The sequence below is a fragment of the Lepidochelys kempii genome, chromosome 14 (genome assembly GCF_965140285.1).
Source record: "Lepidochelys kempii isolate rLepKem1 chromosome 14, rLepKem1.hap1, whole genome shotgun sequence".
Lineage (NCBI taxonomy): Eukaryota > Metazoa > Chordata > Testudines > Cheloniidae > Lepidochelys > Lepidochelys kempii.
Genome location: NC_136393.1, coordinates 25,235,025 through 25,254,452, shown reverse-complemented (window position 1 = coordinate 25,254,452; position 19,428 = coordinate 25,235,025). Strand labels below are relative to the sequence as shown.

At 45.1% G+C, this 19,428-nt stretch overlaps 1 protein-coding gene across 1 annotated transcript in view; it reads right to left on the bottom strand.

Annotated features, from left to right (window-relative positions):
- Nucleotides 1-365: 365 nt before the first annotated feature.
- The window catches only part of SHISA6 (shisa family member 6), a 395,417-nt gene continuing 376,354 nt past the window's right edge, over nt 366-19,428 (bottom strand). Inside the window, exon 6 of the mRNA XM_073310637.2 lies at nt 366-7,292. Within this exon, the coding sequence (XP_073166738.1) occupies nt 6,739-7,292 (554 nt within the window). The 3' untranslated portion in view covers nt 366-6,738. The remainder of the gene's footprint in view (nt 7,293-19,428) is intronic.

Here is a 19,428-nt window from a genome sequence, read left to right as displayed (position 1 = left end):
AAAACTCTGAATACAAAATAGAGCACCCTTTTCTAATACTAAATTAAATGGGACAAATTTTAAAAATAGTCTTATAAATGGTAAATGATTTAATCTAGGATAGAATTTCTACAGCAAATGGCATGACTTTGTATCTCCTTTCTATTTCCTAGCATGATGATGAAAAGCAATAAATAAATACATAAAAAATAAAGACTCTCCAGACCTCATAGTATTCATCTTAAGCACACAGACAGAAATAGAGATATGCTCCTTTCAAACTCTGCTGACAAAGGTTGCAAAAGCTGCCAACAGAATGGCCTTTGATTCCCCCCCACCCCAAGATATAAAAAAAGGAAACAATTGATATGTTTAAATTGCTTTATTTTGGAATCCATAAATATTTGTTACTGACAAAAGTGGAAAAATCCTTAAGACCTCTAAATTTTACTAAACTGATAATATTTTTGTTTACAGTACATATAGAATGTGCTTTTACTGGTAAGTATAACAACAAGAATAATACAGAGAAAAACAGTCAAATACTGCTCATCTTGAAGCTTATTTAATGGTTAACCAAGAGTCTGTGCAAAGTTACAGATACAAATGTACTTTCTCATCAGTACTACTGTATAATAAACACGGAATCCATAAATTGGGCTAAAGCACAAAAATGTCCACCTAACCCCCCTTAGGAAATATTGTCCCCCAAACTAAAAATATTACAGTAAGAAATGTCTTTCTTAGAGCCAAAAAATTCTTGCTACAAAATTTCTAACCGATTTACGGAATGAAGGTTGTAAGAAGCTATTACAAAGCACATGGGCAGAACTTCAGAATGTCTTGGCTCTCACATTTCACTGCTGTCGTGAATGGCACCAACAGTGAGAATTTTCACACATAATGAAGAGCACACAAGAGACACAAAATGTCATTTCTCTAACTATTGAGATAGTAGATCACTTTCAGATTTACATAAATATATTGGAACAGAATAATCCCATCTCTGTTCTAGCCTATGGGCTTTCAGCGGGTCAAATGTAGATTTTTTTTTTTTAGACAGTCAGATTTAGAACTAACAAGGATATGTCAGTTGTAAGCCTAAACCAGCTAAAGACAGCCTGCTAATTACACCTTTATGATCAGCTTGTGAACAAACAACATACAAATGGCTATTTTCTAAGAAACAGCCGGACACAATTATTGCTAACAACACTTTTTTTAATGAAAATATTTAATCCAACTTTTCAAAACTTTCCCATAGTTTTACCTCCCCAGCACATGAAATCTACATGTATTAACCAGCTTTCAGTGTAGTTCCTCCTTCCAACTCTGTAGAATAAATCTGAAACTAAAGCTAAAACGAGCTAGTCCTCTGCTACATAAACTGAAAATGGCTAATCAGTCACAAATTAGAACATATACTTCCTCTACAGTTAAATGTTACCCTGTTTCATGAACCTTTGTTTGTTATGCAGAACTTTTCCCAACTGCTGGGAACTGTCTCCCTTTTCCCTGGGATGATTCTGCTTGTATAGAGTTAGCGCCCGAATCCCATCATGTTGCACATTTCGGATGTGGACTGTTTTGATATAATACTATGTATCTGCAGCTGTGAAGCCCAGCTTCATGGGCCTGTCATTGCGTGTGGTCAGGAAAGCAGAGCAGTAAGTAGAAATTAACTCTGGGCAAGGAAAGGATATCTTGTATCTCAGTTACCATTTCCCACCTCACGCTTCTCCACACCCCTGAATCAGAGTGTCGTTTAAAAAAGGAACATTAAAACGTTGGACAATATGGTCATTTTTCATTAAAACACAATTTGGTGCCTTTAAAACATATCTGAAAACATTTTCATCAGCTCTGATGAAGTTTTAATGTGACATGTGGTTCATTAAAAATAGTTTCCATATTTCAAAGACTGTGTCTATAGATCTCAGGAGACAAGATTGTTACAGGGTCAGTCTGAATTCCGGGGTTCCCCAGTGCAACTCACTGTTGTATAATACTGCCCGGGGCATGCAAAGTCAATACCAGCTTGTAGGAAATGCTATAAACCGGGGCATACTATGCATACCCTTTTCTCCTCCCCACATGCATTTTGGGAACTTGGCACTCTGCAGATGCTTATGGCCACCCATGGCTAGGACGGGTAAGATTCATCATAAGTCAGATCTATTGTACTGAGGAATCTGGACTGCACTCTGCTTTCGTCCTGAGGAGAGGGTCAGAAGGTGGCTCAGACCTGGGCAGGATGGAGCAGGGAAGTTGAAGCATGTGTGAGAGCTGCCATGGGGACTGCAGCTGGCTAGAGAGAAAATGGACAAGTTACAGGACAGAAGTAAACCAGTGGGTTATTCTGTGAAGCTGTCCCACCCAGCACATTCTCCCTCTGAATAGGGTGACCATATGTGGACTCTTGCCAGTCCAGACACAGTAATGTAGCACATCATCTTCCAACCAGCAAATAACAATGCTACTACTAATTATAATACTTTGCTCTTCTGCATTGTACTCGGCAGCTCTCAACGCACTTTGTAGACATTACTGAATTAACCCCACCACACTCCCGTATTATTATTCTTCTCATTTGGCTAAAGGGGAGCTGAACAAAGCACGGGGAGGTCGCACTGCCAGTCACTGGCAAAGCTGGGACTAGTCCACCAGCGTCATTGTGACTCCCAGCCCCAGACCATGCAGCCTCTGAGTGACAAGCCCTCAGAAAGAGGGACAAGGAGGAACTCAATCCAATCAAACAGTGGCTTGTGCTGAACATTGCTGTGCTAGTTACCTGCCTATCATGCCACACAAGGCAAGTCACACAACAGAGCGGTGTCCAGAAGAGATATGCATTATCCAGTGCAAGAAGCATTCTCAAGAGAAACTGCCAAACCTTGCTTTGATGGTGACTGCTTCCCTGAAGAGAGTGTGCATTGAAGCGTCTGTTGATTGCTCCTGTGGGATACATCAGCTTCACCCAGCTGCATGGGTGAAAGAGACAGGGAGAGAGGGGCCAGAATTTCTTTGGAAGATTATTGCCGAAGTAGGACAGGCAGAGGGCCTGCAACCTTTGTGAAACAGAACAGATGAAGCTCTGCAATCAAATGGCCTGGAGCACAACACAGCATCTGTGAAGAGGACTTAGGAGAAGAGGTTTGGTAGCTACACCTACTCCAGTAGCTCCTTAACTCATGAACTGAAAATGGAAGCAAAGAATGGAGCTCGTGGGAAAAGAGCCATCCAGAGAGCTGTGCTTGGCCATAGAAGAAGAGAGATGAGTGTCCTAACCCTGTGTCTGAGTGTCCCACACTGAGCCCTGCTTCTCCCTACAGATTGCTGGAAACCAGGCCTGTATTTCCTCTCACACTCTGTTTACAGTGGAATGGCTCCTGGTTTACACTGGAGTGAGAAGGGAGTCAGGGTGTGATGTCCTGTGTCTTGAAGCAAGTCCTGGGATTTCCCAGACAGCTGCTGTATCATGTCTTCTACCCAATGTCTACCAAAACCTGATGGGCCAAGAAGCTAGTAGGACTATATAGCCTCAGCCAAGGCACCACCATGGGCACCTTGATTGGTGGATCGCCGGGCTCCACTGATTGGTCAAACCATGCTATTTAAGGCAGGAGGAGGAACAGGAAGTTTGTCTGAGCAGCAAGGCGATTTCCTGTTGTGGCTGCATTGGCCCCTACTTGTGCCTGCCTCCTGCACCCAACCCTATTCCTGCTCCACTCCTGCCTCATGGCTGCCTTTGCTCCTGTTCCCACCATGCTTCTGTTCTGTGCTTGATTCTTGCCTCTCCTCCAGTTCCTACCCTTGTGCCTCACCGCCAATCATCAGTTACCATTCTTGGCTCCTTCCCTGGCTCCTTCCCTTGGCTCCCTTCTGACTCTGGCTTTACCCTTGGCTCAGACATTTGGAATCTAACCTTGGCTCTGACCTTCAGCTTCAATCCCTGACTCTGGTAACTGGCCATTGACTCTCGTGCTGACTCTCGTCCCATTTCCCCAACCTGGATACCTTCTCCACCCACTAGTCCTGATTCTTGCTCTGACCACTAGGCCAGACTGCCTACATCCTGGTCCATAACGCAGAGCTCCACAGACTCTGTGGTCAGCGCCTCCCTATCAAAGATGGCGGCAGCTGCAAACAGCTCCATTCAGTTCGGAATTAGCCCTGGCCCTCAAGACATGGGGAATCGGGGTGAAAGCTCAGGGGCATGGCTGTTTCTGAGAAGTGTCCACATCTGAGGGGCTGGGACTGGGCTGAGGAGGTGGGAGGGGAGCGTCAGTGGAGAGAAAGGAGCGAGGAGCTGCTCAGAGTGGCTGTTCTTCTGTCCCCTGAGGGGGCCATGGCAGAACGCTATACAAGCAGGGAGAGGACACGGCCCAGGGAGGTTTTAGCCCTGAGGGAACATAATACAGGCACCTAGACCAGGGTGACCCTTGGTTGTTCCATCCCAGCACAGTTTCTGTCAAACAAAGCCCTGTACTCCTTGTCACTTGACTCCCTTCCCAACGTACTGAGCCCTGGGACCTAGAGACTGGGTCAAGCACAGCCCAGATTGGGGCAGGCAATGCCAGGGCCCTTGAGCATTGCAGCATGATTAATGTCAAATGGGAACAGGCTCCTCACTAAGGTCTGCCTTTAACAGCCTACCCAAGGAGAACACCTTCCCACTGCCAGCCTGGCACCACGGGACCCAGAGTGCCTCAGAATTAGCCCGGGGCTGGGATTGGAGCCCAGACAGAGCCTGGGAGCATCTCACACCATATGCCGCTCTGCAGGGTGGGAGCCAAAGCAGCGTTAGGAGGGGTGAGATAAGTGGGGGGGGGGAGGGGAGAGACTCGCTAAGGGGAGTGTGGGGGAGGGGCCAGTTACAGGGTATGTGGTGGAGGGGCAGAGAAAGGGACTAGTTAAAGTGAGTAGGAGAGGGGCCATTTAAGGGGAGTGTGGGGGAGGGGCAAAACCAGCTAGTTATAGGATATAAGTAGGGGGCATTTAAGGGGTATGAGGGTTATGAGGAGGAGCAGCAGTTACTGAGTATGTGGGGCTAGTTAAAATGAATAGGAAAGAGACCAGTTACAGGGTCTGTGGGGGAGGGGCAGAGAGGGGCCATTTAAGGGGAGTGTGGGGGAGGTGCAAAGACAGCTGTTACAGGGTAAGAGAGGAGGGGCCATTTATGAGGTATGGGGGGAGGGGCAAAGAGATGGGCCAGTTAAATTAGCAATTATGTGTATTTAAAATCTGAAGTCATTCATGATCTTATCCAGGCAGGGGGCTCCATTCTGCCAGTTGGGAAAACAACATATGCTTATGTGATGGGAACTGAATATGCGACATAATGAGCAACTGTTGAAGGGTCATTAACATGGCCACGGATGCCATCACTTGGAGTGGGATGCTGACCTGCCTTTCGCAAGCTCTGAGATTCCTCTCAGTGCACAGAGGTATGTCCCAGTTTGAATTAGTTCTACAGAACGTAAGTACAGACTGAAATACAAAACACCTCACAAATTTTGGACCCATGAGTCTATTTTTGAAGGAATTTACAAATACTCTGTATCTAATTAGCATTATACATCAGATATACAACATGCCCATTTAGTATAAATATGTTGGATATATAATTTATGCACATGAAATGTAACTGTCTGCTCAGACGATGACTGGAAAATATCCATCTAGTTTTGGGTTAATAGACAAACTTTTCTGTCTGTATCTGTTCAAACAGATTTAGCAGAGGGTTTGCCATTCCTCTGAAATGGTGAGTCCTCAGTTGTCGCTGAGAGGAATAATTAGGCTCAGAAACAGAGGTGAGGAATTGGACTGGGATGAGATGTTAATAGGATGGTGAAATCATGGCTCCAGTGAAGTCAATGGGAGTTTTACTATTTCAACAGAGCCAGTGTTTCACCCAAAGTGCTTTTTAGCAATGTAATGATGGGTGAGTTTTGGTGCCTCTGGCACCACGTTGGCAAGAAGCTGAACCAATGAAATCCCACCCATTTTCTATTTACAGACTGCAGAAATTAGGATGAGTGCAGAAAGGTCCTAACGAGCATTTCAGCATAATTGTGCTTATTGACACGTCAATCCCACTACTTCCTACACTGAGAGAGCAGGCAAGTTGTAGGCACTATTATATTTCTGTTTTATGAGTATATTTAATATAAACAAGACTTCATTTATCAGCTAGGCTAACTGTGTCACTAGATCTGACAGTCCTCTAGTAAGCTTTGACTTTTAAATCAGGAAGAACAACAGCTACTTGGGGGACATCCTAGCATCTAATGCTTGACTGTGACTATTAGCAGTCAAGGGCAATATAAGTAGTCACTGAAAAATTCAGTACTGGCCAAAAAGGCTGGTGTGAGAGATGGTGACAGGGCCCCACCCTGCCAGGCTAGGATGCTGCAAACATACCGTGGGCTCTGTGAGACTTGGCGCAATTTGAAGTTTAAAAATCCTAAATTCATAAAAACAAGTGAGTTACAGCAGATAAGCCCTTGGAAGGTGCTGCCTGCTGCTATGGCTTTCTTTGACAGAAACTGGCGCATGTTGGGGATTCTCTCCAATTGCCCATTTTTTCTTCTTATGTCAACAATATGAAAATGGTTTTAAAAACAATGCAGATGTGACTGTCAGAAAAGTCTTTTCGGACACTCAGTTAGAGGTTATCTTGGCCTGTAAGGCCACTGCAGTTTGGGGTCCTGGGGTCACACCAGTCCTTACTGATTATCCACAATGCACAGTGTCATATTAAACAGTCACCTCTGTTTTGCTTGCTGTGCGGTAATGGTGGTGGTGTCCTGGGATATAATGCAGTTGTTCCACTGTGTTGTGCCGTCGGGAGGCGAATGCTTGGCGCTTGGCGGAAGTTTGGTTCATACATAAGGTATTGTACAAGTTATTTGAGGCACTGGGATGGGAGTGCATCTTTGTCATCCTGTAGCGATCCAAGACAGGCGTAGAAACAAAGACATCTGTGTGTGACAATGCGCGCGACATGGACTGGTCTGCAAAACCTGTGCGCTCCGGAGAGAGCAGGGGGTCTTGGGAATGGAGGCGCTCTGCAGACAAAAGCTGTTCATCAGAGAGGATCCGTTCATAGGACATGCTGAACTCCTCGGGCAGGACCCTCTCAGGGGACAGCACCCTGTCCTGGGACATAGCCCGTATGGGTCGGCGGGGCCGTTCTCTGTGGTTGGTCTGTTTCTGAGACATTTGGATGACATTGAGAGGGAGGGTCCCTCGTGCTGCCAGATCAGGAAGGTGTCTCCTCTTCATGTAATATTCATCAGCTTCTTTGTCAGCTGGGAGGGGAAAAGAAGGGGAAACAGTGTTAGGAACAGCCGAGGGTGTGGTCACAGGAGGGAGAGCAGGGATGGTGTACAGAGAACAGCGCTCTGGAACAACGCCCCCTGGTGCACTAGATAATGTCTGAGGCAGCACAAACATGGAGACCCATCAGGACTTTTGTCTTATCCTTCAGACATTTAGGCATTGCCATAGACATCGATAGCACTGTGTTATCAATCATGGAACTCAAGGGTCTATTTGCACTGTGTGAATATGTATGTATTACACATGGATACAGCGTACATCATGTGTATACACACACAGCCATACAGGGACAGTGGGGACATCAGTTCATACATGAGTTACTGTGTGCTATATCACAATTTTAACATGTCACACAATGAACCCCATGTGCTGAGTCCATGTCAAAATATCGTGTGATTTGTAGTATTACCAGGTCACTGAGAATTCGAGCTGGTTGGAAAACAAAATTTCCAGTCTGTGGGAAATTCTGACATTTAGACATTTTCTTTTGTCCCAAATTAGAACAAAAAGCTGAAATTTCCTAATTGAGCTTGAAATAAAAATAATAAAAATTTTGTTTCAGAAACATTGAAACCCCTTGTCATAAACATACAGCTAAGGGTAGCATAAAATCCCTCTTTACCCTGTAAAGGGTTAATTCCTCTTTTACCAGTAAAGAGTTAAGAAGCTCAGATAACCTAATGGGCACCTGACCAAAAGGACCAATAAGGGGAGAAGATACTTTCAAATCTGTGGGGGAAGGTTTTTTGTCTGTGTCTCTCGGAGCTAGCCAGGAAACAGGGCAGGGAAAAATACATCTCCCTAAGCTATATCTGAACTAAGCATCTAGTATTGCAGAAATAGTAAGTAATAGGAAAGAAATGCGTTAGATTATCTTTTGTTTTAGCTTGTGAATTTTCCCTGTGCTAAGAGGGAGATTTATCCCTGTTTTTGTAACTTTAAGTTTTGCTTAGAGGGGAAATCCTCTGTGGTTTTGAGTCTTTTGTTATTCTGTAAAGTACTTACCATCCTGATTTTACAGAGGTGATTCTTTTACCTTGTCTTTAATTAAAGTTCTGTTTCTTTTAAGAACCTGACTGAATTCTCTATTATCCTAACACTCAGGGGTTTGGGTCGGTGATCACTTTGTAACCAATTGATTAGGATATTATTCTCAAGCCTCCCCAGGAAAGGGGATATAAGGGCTTGGGGGGATATTTTGGGGGAACAGGAACTCCAAGTGGTCCTGTCCCTGATCCTTTGTTAAATCACTTGGCGGTGGCAGCCTCCAAGGGCAAAGAGTTTGTGCCTTGGGGAAGTTTTAACCTAAGATGGTAGAAATAAGCTTAGGGGGTCTTTCATGTGGGTCCCCACATCTGTACCCTAGAGTTCAGAGTGGGGAGGGAACCCTGACATGATGGCAGCACGATAGGATCATTTTGAACCAGAGATTATTTTGAACCAGAAATCATTTTGAATCAGAAGCAAACACCTTAGGAATTTTTTTCCTTCTTTTAGCTGCTTGGGGAAAGCAGGAAGTCTTTTTTCTTTTCTCTCTCTTTGCCTGGAGGCAGAAGTGTTAAGTTTTTTTTAACAAAGGTGTTAGCTACAGCCAGGAAACTCACAAGCAGGTTTTTTTCTTTCTTTCTAGCTCTCGGGTTAGGTTAGATTAAACACAAAAAGGCTAGGATGACAGACAGTGACGTCCAAAAGAAATTGGAATTAGCCAGCTTCGAAGCTGGTGAGAAAGAAAAGGAACATAAGACTGATTGAATTAAAACAACTCGAAAAAGAAGCTGCTGAAAGAGAAAAGAAAAACAAAGAGGCTGCCCACAAGAGAGCTATGGAGGCAGAAAAAGCCAGGATGGAGGCAGAAAAAGCCAGGATGGAGGCTTCCCACGAGAGAGCTATGGAGGCCCAGAGGGAGGCCCAGAAGCATGAACTGGAGTTAGAGAGGGCAAGGGCTAAGCAGAATGTACCAGACAACCCTAGCAATCCTTCTCCTGATACCACTTCCCATCCTAGAAAGTTCCCCACCTACAAGGCAGGAGAAGATACCGAGGCCTTCTTAGAAAATTTTGAAAGGGCCTGCCTTGAGTACAGCATCTCTACAGACCAGTACCTGGTAGAGCTGAGGTCGCAGCTCAGTGGATCCTTAGCAGAGGTGGCAGCTGAAATGCCAAAGGAAAACATGAACAGTTATGAACTTTTTTAAAAAAAGGCCAGGATCAGGATGAGGCTAACACCCGAGCATGCCCATCGGCGGTTCAGAGCCCTAAGGTGGAAACCAGACGTGTCATTTACCTGACACGCCTAACACATTGTGAAAAATTGGGATGCCTGGATATCGGGAGCAAGTGTTAAATCTCTGGAGGAGTTGCCCTTCCTAATGCAAATGGAGCAGTTCCTAGAGGGTGTTCCAGAGGAAATAGAAAGGTACATCCTAGATAGGAAACCCAAAACTGTAACTGAGGTGGGGGGAGATTGGAGCCATATGGGTAGAGGTGGCAGAAAAGAAAAAAACTGGTTGCAGTTGGAGCGAATATCAGCAACTCAAAACAAAACCCTGTGACCGGGGGCAACCCAAGGCCCCACCTACATTCCAAGGAAAACCCCAAACACCTTATCGTCCCACCACACCCGTATCCAGCAACCAACCTTGCCCCAGTGACCAGTCAGCTGGGTGATGTTTTAAATGTAATGAGCTGGGACATGTGAAGGCCAACTGCCCCAAGAACCCCAACAGACTGCAGTTCATTACACCAGAGTCACACCAAAGGTCCTCAGGCCCGGATGCCTTTCAGGTGCCCTCAGAGTGAAGGGAAACTGTGAGTGTAGGTGGGAAGAAAGTTACAGCGTGGAGGGACACTGGAGCGCAGGTGTCAGCTATCTATCAATCCTTAGTGGACCCCAAATTCATCAGCCAGGAGGCCCAAGTGATGATTCAACCCTTCATGTCAAAATCTTGTAACTTGCCTACAGCCGAGTTGCCTGTCCAGTACAAGGGCTGGTCAGGAATGTGGACTTTTGTAGTCTCTGATGATTATCCCATTCCCATGCTGCTGGGGGAAGACTTGGCCAATCATGTGAAGCTAGCCAAGAGGGTGCGAATGGTCACCCACAGCCAGGCTAAGCAAGCTGTCACACCTAGCTCTATTCCTGAGACTTCCACCAGGTCCCATCTGTGTTACCAGAAACCCAGAGGGAGGTGGTGGAACCAGATCCCCTGCCAACCACTGCAACAGCTGTAGTGGATCCAGTCCCAGAGACCCAGCCAAAGCCAGTCCCAGAACCGGAACTGGTGAAGCAACCAGCACCAGAACCATTGCCAGCACTGAGTCCAGTGCTTGCAAACCCGTCTATAGCTCCAATACCAGAGGGGACCACTGAGCCTGCACTGGCAGCAGCAGCCCATAACCCTACACAAGAGGCTCAGCCAGAGCCTGAAATACCACACAGTGCACCAGCGGAGAGCGGTTCACCATCAACGGAAACAGCCCCATCACCTGCATCACTTCCAGAGGGACCAAGCCCAGGTCCATAATACAATGAGGAACTGATGTCTCCAGCATCAAGGGAACAGTTCCAGGCCAAACAGGAAGCAAATGAAAGCCTCCAGAGAGCTTGGACGGCGGCACGGAGCAACCCACCGCCTCTCAGCTCTTCTAATCAATCCAGGTTTGTTGTAGAAAGAGGACTTTTATACAAGGAAACTCTTTCTGGTGGACACCAGGAAGACTGGCACTCTCAGAGACAGTTGGTAGTTCCAACTAAGTACCAGGTCAAGCTCTTGAGCTTAGCCCATGATCATCCTAGTGGCCATGCTGGGGTGAACAGGACCAAAGACCATTTGGGGAAGTCCTTCCACTGGGAGGGAATGGGCAAGGATGTTTCTACCTATGTCCGGTCTTGTGAGGTGTGCCAAAGAGTGGGAAAACCCCAAGACCAGGTCAAAGCCCCTCTCCAGCCACTCCCCATCACTGAGATTCCCTTTCAGCGAGTAGCTGTGGATATTCTGGGTCCTTTCCCAAAAAAGACACCCAGAGAAAAGCAATACATACTGACTTTCGTGGATTTTACCACCCGATGGCCGGAAGCAGTAGCTCTAAGAAACACTAGGGCTAAGAGTGTGTGCCAGGCATTAACAGACATTTTTGCCAGGGTAGGTTGGCCCTCCGACATCCTTACAGATTCGGGAACTAATTTCCTGGCCGGGACCATGAAAAGCCTGTGGGAAGCTCATGGGGCGAACCACTTGGTTGCCACCCCTTACCAACATCAAACAAATGGCCTGGTGGAGAAGTTTAATGGAACTTTGGGGGCCATGGTATGTAAATTCGTAAATGAGCATTCCAACGATTGAGACCTAGTATTACAGCAGTTGCTTTTTGTACCACATCTCAGTTTAGGATTTTCACCATTTGAACTTGTGTATGGCCGCGATGTTAAGGGGCCATTACAGTCGGTGAAGCAGCAATGGGAGGGGTTTACGCCTTATCCAGGAACTAACATTCTGGACTTTGTAACCTACCTACAAAACACCCTCTGAACCTCTTTAGCTCTTGCTAGAGAAAACCTACAAGATGCTCAGGAAGAGCAAAAAGCCTGGTATGATGAACATGCCAGAGAGCGTTCCTTCAAAGTAGGGGACCAGGTTATGGTCTTGAAGGCGCTCCAGACCCATAAGATGGAAGCATCGTGGGAAGGGCTATTCATGGTCCAAGAGCACCTGGGAGCTGTTAACTTTCTCATAGCATCCCCCACCTCAACCCTAAAGCCTAAGGTGTACCATGTTAATCCTCTAAAGCCCTTTTATTCCAGAGATTTAAAGGTTTGTCAGTTTACAGCTCAGGGAGGAGATGACGCTGAGTGGCCTGAAGATGTCTATTATGAAGGGAAAAGTGATGGTGGTGTAGAAGAGGTGAACCTCTCCAAGACCCTTGGACGTATGCAACGACATCAGATCCAGGAGCTGTGCGCCAGCTTCGCGCTGATGTTCTCAGCCGCCCCAGGACGAACCGAACTAGCATATCACTCCATTGACACAGGTAATGCTCACCCAATTAGAGCCCAACCTTACCGGGTGTCTCCTTAAGCTAAAACTGCTATAGAATGGGAGATCCAGGATATATGGGTGTAATCTGCCCCTCTGACAGTGCATGGGCATCTCCAGTGGTTCTAGTTCCCAAACCAGATGGGGAGATACGTTTTTGCATGGACTACCGTAAGCTAAATGCTGTAACTCATCCAGACAACTATCCAGTGCCACGCACAGATGAACTATTGGAGAAACTGGGACGTGCCCAGTTCATCTCTACCTTAGACTTAACCAAGGGGTACTGGCAAGTACCGCTAGATGAACCCGCCAAGAAAAGGTCAGCCTTCATCACCCATGCAGTGCTGTATGAATTTAATGTGCTCCTTTTCGGGCTGCGAAATGCACCTGCCACCTTCCAAAAACTTGTAGATGGTCTCCTAGTGGGATTGGGAGAATCTGCAGTCACCTACCTTGATGATGTGGCCATCTTTTCTGATTCATGGGCAGAACACCTGGAACATCTACAAAAAGTCTTCGAGCGCATCAGGGAGGCAGGACTAACTGTTAAGGCTAAAAAGTGTCAAATAGGCCTAAACAGAGTGACTTACCTTGGACACCAGATGGGTCAAGGAACTATCAACCCCCTACAGGCCAAAGTGGATGCTATCCAAAAGTGGCCTGTCCCAGAGTCAAAGAAACAGGTCCAATCCTTCTTAGGCTTGGCTGGATATTACAGGGGATATGTACCGCACTACAGCCAAATCGCCGCCCCACTGACAGACCTAACCAAAAAGAAACAGCCAAATGCAGTTCAGTGGACTGCAGCGTGTCAGAAGGCCTTTCACCAGCTTAAAGTGACGCTCATATCTGACCCTGTGCTAAAGGCCCCAGACTTTGACAAACCGTTCCTAGTAACCACAGATGTGTCTGAGCGTGGTGTGGGAGCAGTTTTAATGCAGGAAGGACCGGATCAGGAATTCCATCCTGTCATGTTTCTCAGCAAAAAACTGTCTGAGCGGGAAAGCCACTGGTCACTCAGCAAAAAGGAATGTTACGCTATTGTATATGCGCTGGAGAAGCTACGCCCATACGTTTGGGGACGGCATTTCCACCCTCAAACCGACCATGCTGTGCTAAAGTGGCTTCATACCGTCAAGGACAACAACAAAAAACTCCTTCGATGGAGTTTAGCTCTCCAAGATTTTGATTTTGAAATACAACACATTTCAGGAGCTTCTAACAAAGTGGCTGATGCACTCTCCCATGAACGTTTCCCAGAATCAACTGGTTAAAATCGTCCTTGAAATGTGGAAAATATTGTTAGCTTTTACATAATCAGTAGCATGTCTACAGGTGCATGTGTCTTATTAATTCGGTTTTCTCCTAGAGCTCCAGGAAGAAATTATAGCCAGTGTGGAGTAGGCTGTCCAGCCCTGCCTATGATTTGGGTGGGGGTGTGTGTCATAAACATACAGCTAAGGGTAGCATAAAATCCATCTTTACCCTGTAAAGAGTTAATTCCTATTTTACCAGTAAAGGGTTAAAAAGCTCAGATAACCTAATGGGCACCTGACCAAAAGGACCAATAAGGGGAGAAGATACTTTCAAATCTGTGGGGAAAGGTTTTTTGTCTGTGTCTCTCGGAGCCAGCCAGGAAACAGGGCAGGGAAAAATACATCTCCCTAAGCTATTTCTGAACTAATATCTGAACTAATTGCAGAAATAGTAAGTAATAGGAAAGAAATGCGTTAGATTATCTTTTGTTTTAGCTTGTGAATTTTCCCTGTGCTAAGAGGGAGGTTTATCCCTGTTTTTTGTAACTTTAAGTTTTGCTTAGAGGGGAAATCCTCTGTGGTTTTGAGTCTTTTGTTATTCTGCAAAGTACTTACCATCCTAATTTTACAGAGGTGATTATTTTAACTTTTCTTTAATTAATTTATTTTAAGAACCTGACTGAATTCTCTAGTATCCTAAGACCCAGTGGTTTGGGTCAGTGATCACTTTGTAACCGATTGATTAGGATATTATTCTCAAGCCTCCCCAGGAAAGGAGGTGTAAGGGCTTGGGGGGATATTTTGGGGGAATAGGAACTCCAAGTGGTCTTGTCCCTGATTCTTTGTTAAATCACTTGGTGGTGGCAGTGTACCCTCCAAGGGCAAAGAGTTTGTGCCTTGGGGAAGTTTTAACCTAAGCTGGTAGAAATAAGCTTAGGGGGTCTTTCATGTGGGTCCCCACATCTGTACCCTAGAGTTCAGATTGGGGAGGGAACCCTGACATACCCTTAGAAACATTTCACTTCGAAGGTTGAGATGTTTCCTTTCAACAGTATCATTCTGACTTTTATATTATATATTATATTATATTTTATATTTATTAAAGTGATTTTGTTGTTTGTCAGTGACTGGCCATGAATGTTCTGTGGATGCTGGTTTCAATCAGAGTCGCCCTCTCTGTATTTTTTCAAAAAACCTTTTTTTTTTTTGTAAATTCAGCTGCGAACTCACTCTGAGGGGCATGGGGTGCTCTTGTGGGACACTGTACTTTCTGTTTGGTGTTTAGTTTCCTAAGGGAACTGGACATCAGTGCAGAAATATGAGGTCCATCCCAAAGTCTCTGAGAAGCTCAGGGAAACAGAGACTGACATACAAACCATTCCGCTCTGTGTGCTGCAGTTTGTTCCATGAAAAGTGCACTGGTCTGCCTGTTGTTCTTCTGTCTTAGATGATCTGTTACAGAAATGGGGACTCAGCACATCCCCTCCCTTTTGTTGGATTTTAAGCCACATAAGGCTTGGAGTGGAGGTACACTGGCCTTGAGATCTCTGTCTGACTCATTGGTACCACCACAATACCTGACTCTGAGCAAGCAGAACCACCTGCTAAAACTAGGTTACAGCCTGAAGAAACAATCCCACAATTATTCAAAGGAAGCAGTTTTTGTGGCACCTTCTGGATCTTACCTTCGCCCTAATCCTGGGGAAATATGACCACTTGTTTAGACCTATGCAATGTCTTTGGCTCTCGAACACTGGCCTGCTTGCATACTGCCATGGTGGCCTTATGTTAATACATATCGCAGAGGTGTGAATAAGGGAGCATCTAGTCTTATTGCACACCGTGCCCTCTCAAAGCTAACAGCAGATTTCAATGTAAGTCTTGTGTCAATGGGCTGGGGGACTGTTTAAAGGCCAGGATTAAGGATCAGTAAATTGTCTCCTCTGCATGCCTTCCACTGCAAGGCTTTCAGTGACTATGCTACAGCGTGTCCAGAAACACCCAACACAACCAGGCCAGTGGGCTCCCAACCCCCCAGGACTTGTCAGCAATCTTCACCCCAGAATGAACACATTCAGCACCCCTGACATGCAGTCACATCTGCCGTGGAAGGCAGCATTTCACTAGCTCTCAACATGCTGCAAGAGTGTGTGTGTGTGGGGTGGTGACTGTGTCCACAGACATTGAGGTGAATGCCTGTGCAATCTTTGTCCATGCAGAACAGACAGGTTAATCAAAATGAACCTCTCCTGCAACTGCATGGGACAGAGATTAGCTGTCCGGGAAGCAAGGGCTGAGAAGTGCATGCAGGAATATCAGTCCTTTGCTATGTCCCTTTCCCTAGCTTTCTTGGATGGCAAAAGCTTGTCAGTGAATTGCTTTGTGAAGGCTGCACACCTGAGAATATGTTAAGGACAATACAAAACACTGGTTTGTCCAGCCTCTTATTCTCACTGAGGCTGAACGAGAGCATATTAAAGAGAACAGTAGGGGTGGGGGGAGAAAAGCTTCATCTAGTGGAAGCCTCTTTTCATCTTCAAATGATTGAAAGAGCAAAACTGCTCACAGGCCAGTCAAAGCAGTCTCAAGGTGAGCAAGGCAAGTGGGGCACAACAGAGATGCCTTTGAATCTATCTTGGCTAAGGGGGCAACTACATAGAAACACAACCCAAACACTCCCTCTCTGTCTGATACAGTCACAAAAATGTAAGGCTGAAATGCCCTTGTGGAAGAGATATGAAGTCAGTAGTAAAAATATTGCAGCAATGCCAGAAGGTATGGCCCCTGAAGTGTCTATGGGATGGAAGAAACGAGGAGAAGCTTGACAGAAGCCTGGCTGATTCTCCCCACTAGATAGTCTATTTCCTTAGAGAATACCAGCCCTCCCACTTGACCCAGCTGCCTGATTGTGATCACTGTCAGCAGAAGCCCACTAGACACACGAACAGTTAAACAACAGCAGCTTGAGACCATGGGCCAAAGGCCTGATGTGAGACTTAAGCAGTCCCTGGGCCAGTCTTCTGTACAGGGGTGACTGTCACTGAGTAATCACTAACACTGGCTTCCACTCTGTCCTGACCCACATTCTCAGTACCAAGGGTGGGGAAGCCTCTGATTTCTACTATGCCTATATTGCACCATGCTCCTGAGTGTGTTGTCAGCTGCAGGGATTGAATCTAGGGCCTCTGAATCTCCAAGCCTGAGCCACTACTACTTGAGCTACAGGGCCCAAGACCACAGCAACCTCATCCCCCTTTATATGTGGCCCAGCCACTAGACAGGGATGGAGCACTGCATGGATAGGGTATGGGTTATACCTACATTTCTGTCTCTATCACCTTGTTCTGTATTTTCAGGATTTCGTTCTAGATAGTACTTTGGGAGACATTTTGTGTCTCTCTGACTAAACTATTATTTGAAAAAAGCAACAGTTGCAAGCGTGTGTTAGTGGAGTTCAGCTTGTGACACTGCACCCCATATTCGTCACAGTGATATTAGTATAAGATTATGACATAATTCTGATGTATTTTATGCAAGGTAGGTCATGTAAGATATCATTGAAAAGGTTATGATTTACTGAATATAATTATCCTATCTGTATGCATGTATCATTTTTGTATCTGAACGTCGGAACAGTGACTATATATCTTTATGACAAATGTGTTTACATCTGGGGAATGCCCATTAGGCAGAATGCACCCAGTCTAGATGACTGGCTGGGAAGGGCCATTAGAGAAAACAATAGGCCTTAGAAGAAGTTTATCTCCCACCAGGAAGGTCTGGGGTAGGGTGTGGGGGAGCTTCCTAAGGACGCTACAAACAGCCTCTGACTCATGGTTGCTGTGACACTACAGGGACATGTAATCAGGTCACCTGGTATTGGACTCCATCTTGGAATACCAACTTTTTTCCACTGACTGGCATGAGCACTAAGCTTTGAGACAAAAGGTTCCTGCTATATGCAAAAGCTATTTAAGGCAGGGGAGTTACATCATCTTGGTTCTTCACTGACTCCCTGCCCCAAAGAGACTCTGGGAATCACCTGTGGAGCAAGGATTGAACTGTGGGGAAGTGCTGGACCCAGGCTAAAGGGATTTTTAGCCTGTGAAAGGAACACCTGGGTTTTTTAAGCTGTAAGCAAGTACAGCTGGCCCCTTAAGAATCACTGCAGCCTGCTTGAATCATCATTTAGGGTGAGGATTTGCTACTCATATCCAGTCTTTTTAGTATATTAAGCTTAGTTTGCATGTTTTGTTTGTTTGCTAGGTAATCTGCTTTGATCTGTTTACTATCCCTTATAATCCCTTAAAATCTATTTTTTGTCATTAATAAACTTATTTTTGCTTTGTCTAAAACCAGTGTGTGGGAAACATAACTTGGGGCAGAAAGCTGTTGCATATCCTTCTCCATATTGAGGGTGGGGGCAAATTTCATGAGCTTGTGCTGTACAGATCTCTGTGCAGTACGAGTCGATATAATCTGGGTTTATACTCCAGAGGGGGATGTGCACTTGAGCAGTTGGGCAGTTCCTTAGCTGTAGCCTCCCCATGCAGAGCTGATCACTGATCTGTATGTACTGCAGCTGGGTGTGTCCCTACCTGTATCGGTGGTGGTCACAGTAGTCCAGTGTAAAGGGAGCCCAGGCTGGTGGGTCAGGGGGGCTCAGTGGTATCCCAATTCCAGGTGTCACCCCGGTGGGAGATAAACTTCTTCTAAGGCCTATTGTTTCTCTAATGGCCCTCCCCAGTGAGCCATCTAGACTGAGTGCATTCTGACTAATGGGCATTCCCCAGGTTTAAACACATTTGTCATTCAGATATATAGTCAATATTCCTAACTTCAGTCACAAAAATGATACAAGCAGAGGAATAGGATAATCATATTCAGTAAACCATAACCTTTTCAGTGATATCTCACATGTCCTATCTTGCATAAAATACATCAATATTATGCCATAATCATATCCTAATAATATCACTGTGAAGCATATAGGGTGCAGTGTCACACAGCTACTCTTTGTTTAAAAAACTTCTGCATTTTTAAAACACCTGGGAATGAATGGTTAAATTCCCCACTTCACCGAGTCCAGAATCATTCACTGTCACCCAAATCAGCTGAGACACACTCAGTATATTTGTAACTTTAGATGTTGTTGTGACAATTTGGGAAATCTGTCTATGTACAGTTTATGAAGTCTGTTTGAGATTATGAATTCTGGTATGTCTGAGCCTTTAGGATTATCTTTGCTGTATTTTCACCTTATTTTCCTTGTGCTAAAGAGGTAGGGAGGAGTGCCTGGGTGTAGGTCTCTGAATAGGATGGTGTAAAGTTATCTAATTAAAATATAATCATGGAAATTATTATTGCTACCACTTTATATAATTTCTATGAATCTTATACAAAGTGTGACACATGATCAGAAAGGATTAAGCATCCTGCAGGCTAATTGACCCAGATTCAACCATTAGAGACATGTTAGAAGAATATGTGAATGGTAATTAGGGCCACTCCATGGTAGATAGGCTAGAACTTTGAAATGCAAACCTGTATTGTTAGAGAAAGATGATACTAATTGTATGTGTTTAATTATAGCTTGTTAAATGTTTGCCATGTAAACAGACAGTTCCTGTCTATCATTATAGCTATTGATTTACAGATCAAAAGGGAATATTAACAGTTAGATGAATCTTGGGTACAATAAAGTCATTGTCTATATGTCTCTTTAAAGTCTGTGATAAATTGCTTAATGGATAAATTATCTTACGTTAATACATGTAGTTAATTACCCGACTTTCCTCCAACAGCTTCTGCAGT